Source organism: Theropithecus gelada, chromosome 11 (assembly GCF_003255815.1).
Source record: "Theropithecus gelada isolate Dixy chromosome 11, Tgel_1.0, whole genome shotgun sequence".
Classification (NCBI taxonomy): domain Eukaryota; kingdom Metazoa; phylum Chordata; class Mammalia; order Primates; family Cercopithecidae; genus Theropithecus; species Theropithecus gelada.
In genome coordinates this window covers 119,242,607-119,255,207 of record NC_037679.1, presented here as the reverse complement: position 1 = coordinate 119,255,207, position 12,601 = coordinate 119,242,607, and the positions used below count along the sequence as shown (strand labels likewise).

The following is a 12,601-nucleotide window of genomic DNA, read 5'->3' as shown; positions in this document are numbered from 1 at the left end:
TGGATGCAGATTTGCTGTGCGAATCATGAGCCTAGATGATAACTGAGACCATGTGGATGGATAAGGTTTCTGCTAATGCCAGAATTGTCATAATCGGCATAAAAGTGCTATATAAAGCTTTCCCCTCTTCAATATTATAGTCCTTTTAAGATGTATGTAACACCAACTATAGGAAGAACATCATATTCACAGCTGTAAGAGGAAACAAGAACTTATCATGCACTTGATGTTGCACAAAATAAATCTGTGATTTATGCTTGAGTGACCACAAAGTAGCATACACATAAGTGCAAATTCATTCATTTAAGAATTCCATGTGTCTATTATGTACGAGATAAGTATCTCTCGGTTGCATAGAATGTGGCTTATCAGAAGGTGACCTAAGTTTCAAAGCAGATTGTTGTTAAGATGAAGACAGAGATTGACAGGAGGTTTAAGACACTCTGTCTAAGTAAGGATTTAGAGTCACAGAGTTCATGGATTAGGATTTACAATCCACAGAGGGTCCATAGATTCACTCATTCAACATTCCATAAATATTTATTGAATGCCTTTTTGTGTCAGAGACTGTCTTAGGTGCTGGAAATTTAGCAGTAAATAAAACAGACCAAAACCCATGCCCTCATGGAGCTTACATTCTGGTGGGAGAGAGACAAGAAAACAAAATAGTGTATTATTGAAGGTGATGAGAGCTCTGGAGAAAAAGTAGGAAAAGAGATCTGGGACAAGGGGGAAATTACAGTATCAAAGATGATCTTTTTAGGGAAGATCTCATTTTAAAAACACTTTAGAACAAAGATTTAAATGAGGTGCCAGACAGAGGGGTAGCAAGTGCGTATTCCCTGAGGAAGCAGCCTGCCTGGCATTTTCAAGGAACAGCCAGTAACCAATGTGTACCTACGGACAGTAGGATGAGAGTTCAGGGAAGTAAGAGGGTAGGGGATATCAAATAATTTAAAGCCATGTAGGATTTTTGAAAATAATTTCGCTTTTATGTAAAGTGGAATGAGGGCCACTGATGATCTGGGAGTAGTGACTATGATCTGACATGAAGGACACTCCACTTTTTAACGATGTGAACTTGGGCCCAGGTTTTAACCGCTAAATCTGTTTCTTCATTTGTAAAACAGTAAAAAGTATTTTACCTCATAAGGTTGTCGTGATGATTAAATAAGATGATACGATACGTGCAAAAGATTTAGCTTGTACTTAACATAGATTAGGCACATTTTCTCCCCTTCCCTGTCTTTCACTTCTCTCTTCTGCCCCTTCCACCTGGCGCTAGCAGGGGGAGACTGGAATAAACCTTGCAGAATACAGCCCGTACAAGAGTAGAAAAGATGACAATTAATGTAAAGCCTTGGTTAACAGACCTAATAGCTCGGATTTAAATTCAGCTTTATTGGTGGTTTACGATGTGGACTAGAGAAATGGAACTGAAAGTAGAGTCTCGGAGGAGGGGCGATCCTATCAGGCACAGGCGTTGGTTTTCCACCCCTCAATCCTCAAGTCTTTCCCAACGTACCTTTCTAGGTAGTTTATCAACACAGACTCCGGGTATGCTAGCATGTTTAATTGCCCCATTGTTTAATATCTTAACTCTACAAACGTTAACTGATTAATCTGTCTTCTAATTAATGTTTGAATGACTCTCCTCAGGTCTAAACTACCGAGGGCACCTCTACTTAACAACAGTTGTCTTTTGTTTGTCATTTCAGGGGCCATGGGTATATGCGAAGTCCCTGTTTAGAGACCTTGTGATGGGTTCAAAATATCAAGAAAGATAGCAAAATATCACAAACCTCCTACCCGAGATTAGCGCTGAAAGGGTCTGTCGCGTTTGTTTGGGCCTGGGGCTAAATTCGCAGCCCGAGTGCTGAGGCTGATAATAATCGGGGCGGCGATCAGAAAGCCCCGGTGTGGGAAATCGTCCGCCCGGTCTCCCTAAGTACCCGAAGTCGCCTCCCACTTTTGGTGACTGCTTGTTTATTTACATGCAGTCAATGATAGTAAATGGATGCGCGCCAGTATAGGCCGACCCCGAGGGCGGCGGGGCGCTCTTCGCAGCTTCTCTGTGGAGACCGGTCAGCCGGGCCGCTCGTGGCGTGGCCGCTCGCGGCGTCTCCCCGGTGGCGTCCGCACAGCCCTCCGCGGTCGGGTCCCGCTCAGGGTCAGAATCCGCGGCTGCGGGGACCGCCTTGCGGCGAGGCAGGGGGCGGGCCGCCGCGTGGGTCCGGCAGTCCCTCCTCCCGCCAAGGCGCCGCCCAGACCCGCTCTCCAGCCGGCCCGGCTCCCCACCCTAGACCGCCCCAGCTACCCCTTCCTCCGCCGGCCCGGCCCCCGCTCCTCCCCCGCCGGCCCGGCCCGGCCCCCTCCTTCTCCCCGCCGGCGCTCGCGGCCTCCCCCTCTTCCCTCTTCCCACACCGCCCTCAGCCGCTCCCTCTCGTACGCCCGTCTGAAGAGGAATCGAGCGCGGAACGCATCGATAGCTCTGCCCTCTGCGGCCGCCCGGCCCCGAACTCATCGGTGTGCTCGGAGCTCGATTTTCCTAGGCGGCGGCCGCGGCGGCGGAGGCAGCAGCGGCGGCGGCAGTGGCGGCGGCGACGGTGGCGGCGGCTCGGCCAGTACTCCCGGCCCCCGCCATTTCGGACTGGGAGCGAGCGCGGCGCAGGCACTGAAGGCGGCGGCGGGGCCAGAGGCTCAGCGGCTCCCAGGTGCGGGAGAGAGGTACGAGGCGGACCACCCCTCCTGGGCCCCTGCCCGGGTCCCGACCCTCTTTGCCGGCGCCGGGCGGGGCCGGCGGCGAGTGAATGAATTAGGGGTCCCGGGAGGGGCCGGCGGGGGGCGCGGGCGCGGGGCCGGGGCGGGCGGGGTGAGGGGGCTCTGCAAGGGGAGGCGCGCGGACGCGGCGGCGCGGGGAGTGAGGAATGGGCGGTGCGGGGCTGAGGAGGGTGAGGCTGGAGGCGGTCGCCGCTTGTGCTGCTTCCTGGACGGGGAACCCCTTCCTTCCTCCTCTTCGAGAGCCGCGGCTGGAGGCTGCTGGGGAGAAACTCGGGCCGGGCCGGCTGCCCCTCGGGGCGGTGGGGTGCGGTGGAGGTTACTCGCGCTGCGCCCCGGCCTCCCCTCCCCCTCTCCCCGCTCCCGCACCTCTTGCCTCCCTTCCCAGCACTCGGCTGCCTCGGTCCAACCTTCCCTGCTGCATTTGGCATCTCTAGGACGAAGGTATAAACTTCTCCCTCGAGCGCAGGATGGACGGATAGTGGTCCTTTTCCGTGTGTAGGGGATGTGTGAGTAAGAGGCGAGGTCACGTTTTGAAAGAGCATAGGAAAGTGCTTAGAGACCACTGTTGGAGGTTATTGTGTTTGGAAAAAAATGCATCTGCCTCCGAGTTCCTGACTGCTCCCCTCCCCCATGTATGGGCTGTGACATTGCTGTGGCCACAAAGGAGGAGGTGGAGGTAGAGATGGTGGAAGAACAGGTGGCCAACACCCTACACGTAGAACCTGTGACCTACAGTGAAAAGGAAAAAGTTAATCCCAGAAGGTCTGTTTTGCTTGGTCAAGTTAAACCCCGAAGAAAACCCGCAGAGCAGAAGCAAGGCTTTTTTCTTGCTAGTTGAGTGTAGACAGCAATAGCAAAAATGGTACTTGAAGTTTAATTTACCTGTTCTTGTCCTTTCCCTTATTTCTTATGTATTACTCTCATCCCTTATTTCTTCTATAATATCCTCATTTTGCAGATGTGTTCTACATCTCACGAGTTATTACAGTACTCCAAAACAGCACTTATGTGATTTTTTTATATGATTTTTTAAACTTACAGAGGAATTGTAGCAATCCACCAGCTAACCGCCTGAAATAGACTTAAACATGTGCATCTCCTTTTTTATTTTTTATTTTTTTAAGATGGAGTCTCGCTCTGTCGCCCAGGCTGGAGTGCAGTGGCGTGGTCTCGGCTCACTGAAACCTCCGCCTCCAGGATTCAAGCGATTCTCCTGCCTCAGCCTCCTGAGTAGCTGGGACTACAGGCGCACGCCACCATGCCCAACTAATTTTTGTATTTTTAGTTGAGAAGGGGTTTCACCATGTTGGCCAGGATGGTCTCCATCTGCTCTGTTGCCCAGGCTGGAGTGCAGTGGCGCCGTCTCGGCTCACTGCCACCTTCGCCTCCTGGGTTCAAGCAATCCTCCTGCTTCAGCCTCCCGAATAACTGGGTTTATAGGTGTCTGCCACCATGCCCGGCTAATTTTTTGTGTTTTTCATAGAGACAGGAGTGTCACCATATTGTCCAGGCTGGTCTCGAACTCCTGACCTCGTGATCCGCCCACCTCGGCCTCCCAAAGTGCCTTATGCATCTTCTAGCTGAAGTATAAGCCTTCTTAAATCTTGAGCTCTATCAAAACAGAAAGGTTTTCTAATTGTTATACAATATATACGTTATGTTTATAATAGAAAGCATTTAAAAACTAAGTGATAAAGGGGAAAGGTCTATTTGTGATTATCAGCTCAGAATTAACCATATAACTGGTGTCACTGAAGTGACTAAGGTCCAAAATGCTGACTCCTACATGTGATAGACTACAGATATCAAATATGGTTGCTAACATTAGTTTACTTTGAGACTGTAGCCATAGACAGTGTACTTGCTTTTAAGAGATGGTGGATGGTAATTCAGTTTTATGACAAATAAAAATGAATTTTCTTCCATAACAAAATTGTTGGATTTGAGTCCAGTCCACTCCTTATTAGCTTTTCTAACTGTGAGTAAGGGAGCTCCTCCCAGCCCATGATCTTCATTTGATAAGACTACTTGGGAGCCCAGTTCTCTCTAGTGGATTTAAATGTGACTTGGTTTTAAAAATCTCATTCAAAGAATTTTTTTCTTTTTCTGGAAACAACCACCGCATAAACAAGTAAACCAGAAGATATATGTGGCTGTGAATTCGTACATTTGCACAAACTCTAATCCAGTGTCTGTCCACAGTATTTACTAGGCTGGTAAACTTTTTGGCCTTAAGGACCCCTCTACGCTCTTTTTTTTTTTTGAGAGAGTGAGTCTCACTCTGTCACCCAGGCCAGAATGCAGTGGCGCTATCTCGGCTCACTACTACCTCCGACTCCCAGGCTCAAGCGATTCTCCCGCCTCAGGCTCCCGTCACCGGGCTAATTTTTGTGTTTTTAGATACGGGATTTCACCATGTTGGCCAGGCTGGTCTCGACCTCCTGACCTCAGGTGATCCTCCCGCCTAAACCTGCCAAAGTGTTGGGATTACAGGCGTGAGCCGCCATACCGGGCCTACACTCTTAGAAATTAATTATTGAAGGGGCCGGGCAAATTGGCTCTTGCTTGTAATCCCTGAGGCAGGAGGATCGCTTGAGGCCAGGAGTTGGAGACCAGCGTGCTCAACGTAGTGAGACCTTGTTATAAAGAAAAAAAAAATTGAGAATTAAAAAAATCTTTGATTTGTGTGGGGTTTATTAATATTTATCATATTGGAAATTAAAACAATTTTTTAAAAATGTATTAATTCATTTAGAAATAGAAATAATAAGCCCATTACTTAGTAACATGAATAAAATATTTTATGAAAAATAACTATTTTCCAAAACAAAACCAAAACTTAGAAGAGTGGTATCGTTTCACACTTCGGTAAATCTCTTTAATGATGTGGCTTAATAGAAGACATGGATTCTTATATCTGCATCTGCATTCAATCTATTATGATCACACATCTGGAAAACTTGTGAAAGAATGGGAGTGAAAAGGGTAAAGGACATCTTAATGTTACTATGAAAACAGTTTTGACCTCTTGCATACCAGAAAAGTCTTAGTAACCTGAGGGGTTCCTAGACCACCTTTTGAGAACTGTTTTAGGCTATGCAAACTGGTTGGGGGGAGGTTGGGGTAGGCAGAGAGCTAGAGGATACATTTTAGTGTAATTCTCCTCATCCATTCCTAATTGCTTTGGCCTACATTTGAAATAAAGCATGGAGGCAAATAGGATAAGATATATGTTTGTAGTGGTTGTTAACTGACCCTAGACAAGCAGCCAGTAAGCCTAGGTAGAACAGAGTAAGGCGGGGAACTATACTGTGACTGTGTGTGACACAATTTTTCTAGCCTATGGTGCTTTTTGAGGCAGGGCTTAGGAGTAAGGTTAGTATGTTATAATTTGGAAAACCAAATTATTATTTTTGGTTTTCAGTAAATAGGATACGGTGTATATTTAGTGGTTTTTTTCTTTTTTCTTTTTTTGAAACGGAGTCTTGCTGTGTCGCCCAGGCTGAAGTGCAGTGGCGTGATCTTGGCTCACTGCAAGCTCTGCCTCCTGAGTTCACACCGTTCTCCTGCCTCAACCTCCCGAGTAGCTGAGACTACAGGCGCCCGCCACCATGCCTGGCTGATTTTTTTGTGTTTTTAGTAGAGACGGCATTTCACTGTGTTAGCCAAGATAGTCTTGATCTCCTGACTTTGTGATCCACCCACCTCGGCCTCCCAAAGTACTGGGATTACAGGCCTGAGCCGCCACGCCCGGCCTATTTAGTGTTTATCTACAATACATGCACATTCATTATATGGAGCTACTCATCCATAATAAATAATTGTGCATTTACTCCCGTTTTTTCCTGCATTTCTCTCCTTATTTGTAATTATGTGTTACATGAGGGAAAGGAGATGAAATTAAATGTTCATATTATTTCAAAAAATTTGAAACAACTGATTAGAAAATATGTTTTATTTTCTGTGTGGTGCTTGTTACACAAGTTGTCAGTATTCATGCACCTGTGGGGAGACAGTGTAGGAAAAGCAAAGAGTAACAGTCATGTGGATTACTGAGACATATTCACTTGCATCTCTTAACAACTGTTTTACTAAAAACAGTGTTTATCTCTAATCTTTTTGTTTGTTTGTTTTGAGGTAGAGTCTTACTCTGTCACCCAGTCTGGAGTGCAGTGGCTCCATCTCAGCTAACTGCAACCTCCGCCTCCCGGGTTCAAGCGATTCTCCTTCCTCAGCCTCCTGAGTAGCTGGGACTACAGGAGAGCGCCACCACGCCTGACTAATTTTTGTATTTTTGGTAGAGATGGGGTTTCACCATATTGGCCAGGCTGGTGTTGAACTCCTGGCCTCAGGTGATCCACCCGCCTTGGCCTCCGAAAGTACTGGGATTACAGGCATGAGCCACTGCACCTGGCTTTTTAATCTTTATCTTTTTGTGTGCAGCAATGATACAGGATTATGTATTGTGATTGATGATCACATCACCTGGACTGAATAGTTAATTTGAAGTTCTCTTAGTTTTTACCTTTATTTTCCCCAGAGATTTTTTTTTTTTTTTTTTTTTTTTTTTTTTGAGACGGAGTCTTGCTCTGTCACCAGAATGGAGTGCAGTGGCACGATCTCAGCTCACTGCAACCTCCAACTTCTATTTTCCCCAGAGATATTTCACACGTTAAAATGTCATCAAATATTGTTCTTCTGCCTTAGTGTTTAAATTTTTATTTCCCCATGACACAATCAACTTTGATACTCATTCTCCCAACCCTCATCTGATTCTTACTGTTAATACTTATCCAAGAGAGCTACTGCCATGCTGCTTTAAAAGTTTTTCTGTAGCTGTTGCATAGTGACTTCTAACTCTTAGAGGTGGGGGTTCACTTGGAAAACTAACAATAGGAGTGGAGATAGCTGTCAGCAACTTTTGTGAGGGTGTGTCTACAGGGTGTAGAGGACTGTTCTAGACACTAGCATGAGTGAAGTCATGATCTTTTGAGAGCCTTTAGCCGCTGCAGAACAGCAGTGTGGCTGTTTAGATACAACAACTTGAATTTAAAGATAAAAGAACTATCTATGTAGCAGTTATGTATTTTTCTTAAATGTTGATGGAGGAGTTTGTAAATGAAGTACAGTTCATTACAATACACATCTGTAGTCAACTGGAATTTTCATGATTGAATTTTGTAAGGTATTTTGAAATAACTTTTCATATAAAGGTGAGTTTGTATTAAAAGGTACTGATGGAGTATTTGATAGTGTATTAACCTCATGTGTGACATGTTCTAATTTAGTCACATTTTCATTATTTTTATTATAAGGCCTGCTGAAAAATGACTGAATATAAACTTGTGGTAGTTGGAGCTGGTGGCGTAGGCAAGAGTGCCTTGACGATACAGCTAATTCAGAATCATTTTGTGGACGAATATGATCCAACAATAGAGGTAAATCTTGTTTTAATATTATGCGTATTACTGATGCAGGACCATTCTTTGGTACAAATAAAGGTTTCTCTGACCATTTTCATGAGTACTTATTACAAGATAATTATACTGAAAGTTACTTTAAGTTTTCTGAAATGTACCTTGGGTTTCAAGTTATATGTAACCATTAATATGAGAGCTTTCCTTTCCTTGGGAGTATGTCAGGGTCCATGATGTTCACTCTCTGTGCATTTTGCTTGGAAGTATATTTCAGAGTTTTGTGAGAGGGTAGAAATTTGTATCCTATCTGTACCTGAAAGGCAATCTTTTTAATGTAACTTTTATTTTTATGGGTTTCTTGGTATTATGACATCATATGTAAAGGTTAGATTTAATTGTACTAGTGAAATGTAATTGTTTGATGGTTGATTTTTTTAAACTTCATTAGCAGTATTTTCCTATCTTCTTCTCAACATTAGAGAACCTACAACTACCTGATAAATTTTACAAAATGAATTCTTTGCCTAAGGTGTGATTTATATAAAGATGCTATTACCAACTTTACCTTTGCTTTGTTGTCATTTTAAAATTTACTCAAGGAAATGCTAGAATTAAAAAAAAATTCCTTGACTAAATTTAAATTATTATGTTTTGAGGATTATTTTCAGCTTTTTTTAGTTTAATGAAAAGTAACCAAAGTAAAGGCCAGCAGCAGAATAAGTAAAGACCTGTAAGAGACCTTGAGAGGTCAGGTAGTAGAATTCCCTTCCATCCCAAGCAGATGAGGATTTATTTAATCTCAGAGACCTGCAGGAGGGGACATTCCCCAACTGTCCTTGTTAACCCATTTTCAGAACATACTTATTAGCATATTTCACACGTAATTTGAATCTTCATGTTAAATTTAACATCAGTGGAGATGGAAAATAAGCATATCACCTTGTTTTTGAAATAGCCCTATATTGTCAGATTATTTCTGAGGCTTCTTTACCCTTGATTAAGCAGTCCTAATCCTTTAGCATTTATTCTACATCTGATGTACTAGTTTAAAAAAATTGGCTCTGAAAAATTTCTGAGAACTTTCTTCAAGTCCCAAGCTGTGAAATCTAGAACAGGTCAAAGTGCCCTATTAAGGTACTGTACTGTGTAATGTCTTGAAGAAACACTTTGCACTGAGGCAAGTTCTGAGGGCATTGGTGGCCTTGGGAAGATGTGTATGCAGTTTAGAACCTGGAGAATTGATTAGATAACTAATCATAGGGAAATGTCACATATTTTTGGTACTATAAAAAAGTGAAGAAATAATGCCTATTTGCAAAGATTTGATTTAAACATAGAATCAACTTTATTTGGCTTCCAATTCTGAGAATTTACAACAGTAAAGGGGAACAGTCTAATTGAAGTAGACTGCCTATGCAGTAGTCTCTGTATATTTACTTTTGACAAGTTAATTCAATGTATACTACAGTTTTGTTTGTTTCTTTGAGGAGGTTTGAATAGTGCACCCATTTCAATCTGTATTGCAAATTCAGGGTTACTTGGCAGACTCTACTATTTAAATCAGATGTACAAGGAAGTTTTAATAGAATTCACTTTATGCATGAAAGTTTTCCTGGGATTTTGGAAGGTAGTTTTACTGGAAATGCTGTCCGTCTTCCCTGAAAATCTGAGAAATTCCATTACACTTTGTTTCCAGTCAGAGGTCATGAATGCTATATGAGTGTATATATAGCATGACGTCATGAATATGATAAAGTGGGTTAGGACACCTTTTGCTAACGATTGTTAAAATGCAATATAAATCTTGAAGAAACAAAGCTAACAGTTAAGACTTTATTTGTGGGGAAGGTTGAAAAAGTTTATAAACTTAAACCTATAACTTTGATTATGATTTCTGCCAAACCAGAAGACTTGACTGTGGGAAGCATTGATTACCTGTGAACTTTGAAACTGACAGTCCCTGACGTAGTTTAGTCACCTGGGAAAAGGTATCTGAGATTATCTGTTATCTCCCAAGTTACAATGAGTCTCTGAGGGAACTGACGTATTACATTAAATTCTTGGTGTAAACTGTAAGAGAGGCAAGAGAACTTAGTAGTTTAATAGTTGGCTGAATGGAAATGCTGACTCCATGTTATTGTAAAAAGTTAAAAATTTAGGAGGATATGGGGATTTCACTGCCATTGTAGGTTTTGATTGGTACTCACCAATCAGTGTGGGTCAGAGAGAAAATTAGAAAGGATATGACTGCACATTTTGGAATTATTAGCAGTTTTTCTACATTAAAGATGGAAATACATTTTTTAAAAATTTAAATCAAGTAATACTATATTTTTTGGTGACTTAGATTTTGCAAAATTTACACTAAGAGGTAGTGAGGAGGGTGGCTATTGTTTCTTTCAATAATGTATCTGAGAGGTGGTAACTCACCTAAGGATACGTAGCTAATGAGTGGTGGGATTTGAATTTAAATTCTCTGAGACTAAGTTAAATTTCCACTATTCTCTTGTGTAACTTTTTAAAACTGAGAATCAGCTGTCTTTCAAGTTAAGAAAATATTTACTTATGGAGACTAATTCAGATTTGTCAGTATATCAAAATTTGAACTTAGCCTACTATCTAATGGCAACTTAGTGGCAGAGATATGATGTAAAATCATTCAGGCATGACACATAGATGGAGTACGTTTGTATTTGAGGCTGTCTTACTATGAAAACCCTGAAATTTTTTTTCTAAGGTAAAATTGGGTGGAACAGGAAGAGTCTCATTTTAAAAAAATGTAGGTAGTTACAGAGATCAGAATGATTAGTTGATCACTTACCAAGTATATATTAAGTATCTACTGTATATAATATGCTAGTGAGAATAAATATAGCAAGATGTATTTTTTCCCAGGTTCTAATTGTTTGACATCTGCATGCTTTTATTGTGGCGCTTATAATTCAATTCAAGTATTATGCACTTCTTTGATGGAACAGTTTCCTATTCAGTAAGGAACACCAGATTAATAATTGCATTGGTTTGTTTCATCTTTAGTGTTCTAAGCTGTAGAGTATTTATTTACCAAGGTTTATCAGTTTTCAGTTTCTTTTGTTTTTCCATGTTCATTACAGAATTCATTTTACCTACGAATGAAGTATGTAGCTTATAGGGAGAAAATTTGTAAAATTAAACTGACACTGAAGAGTGGTATAAGAAATGCCTTATGTGATTTGTAAGCTGTTATTCTTTTGAGTTTATACATATATCTGTAGTCATCAGTGAGGGATGGTTGGGTGACTGCCCTCCAGGGGACATTTGGCAGCATCTGGAGACATTTTTGGTTGCCACAACTTGGGGAGAGAGGGCTGCTACTGGCATGTATTGAGTAGATGCTATTACTTTTAATGGCAAAGCTGCAATTACCTGTGCACCAACCTAGTATTAAACTTCCTGCAGTGCACAGGAAAGCCCCCACAACAGAGTTATCTGACCCCAAACCTCAATAGTGTTAAGGTCCAAACCCTGCTATGTTAAACTGTAGCTTTAAACATCCTTTAAATTGTCAAATTCATGTCCCTGACATAAGGTTTATGTCAGATTTTCAAGAATAACAAAGATTTAAACTTTACCTTTTGTAAATTAATAATATGTTAGCTTACTCCAGTGTTCTATTAAAACATTCTGTTTTTAAAATCAGAGACACACAGCAATTTTATGTCACTTCTCTTCAAGGCTGTGAAGCTCTCCCCACTTTTGTGAGTGCCCTCTACTGGTCAGATTCTTTGCTTTATACCAAGTAACAATGAAATCCTAAGTTTGGGTAGTTTCCCTATTTAAACTATGGGTGTCATCAATTTATAAATATATCTGTTTTATTTAAAAGTCTTATTTTATATGATTGATTTTAAAAAACTTAAAGTTATCAGTTGTACTTTCTGCTAATATTAATATAAACATTACCGTGTGTATTAGTTAGGTACTATATTTAGGTCAAATTAAGAATAAGTATTTATTTAGACCTGAATATAAAACTTTACTGGTCATGGTTTTTTATACCTTGGGTTTTTATAAATCCAAAGCTTTATAAACATACAAATGGAAGTTGGTAATGGAAATAAGTGAAAGGAAAAAATGATTTTATGGTTTGGAATCTCCTAAGATTCTGGTTTTAACAATACAGCTAATTCCTTCATCCCAGAAATGTTCTTCACTGCCACTTTGTACCATGCAGTCTTCATATGGATTAGGCATACACTGAGGCCTAAAACAGACCAGATTCCTGCCTTCATGGAGCTTACTAGTTTTAGGCATCTCTAGATTTCTTATAATACCTATTACAATGCCTCACATTAGTTCATTTGTGTGGGTTCAACATAGTAGTAAGTACATGGCAAATTCAAGTTTTACTTTTGGGAACTTCA

General features: G+C 41.7%; 1 protein-coding gene across 4 annotated transcripts in view; it reads left to right on the top strand.

Annotated features, from left to right (window-relative positions):
- The first annotated feature begins 2,541 nt into the window (after window positions 1-2,541).
- The window catches only part of KRAS (KRAS proto-oncogene, GTPase), a 47,682-nt gene continuing 37,622 nt past the window's right edge, over window positions 2,542-12,601 (top strand). For all 4 annotated transcript variants that reach the window (XM_025401217.1, XM_025401214.1, XM_025401216.1 and 1 more), the window contains exons 1-2: window positions 2,542-2,727; window positions 8,097-8,219. In XM_025401217.1, the coding sequence (XP_025257002.1) occupies window positions 8,109-8,219 (111 nt within the window). In that variant the 5' untranslated portion in view covers window positions 2,542-2,727; window positions 8,097-8,108. The remainder of the gene's footprint in view (window positions 2,728-8,096; window positions 8,220-12,601) is intronic.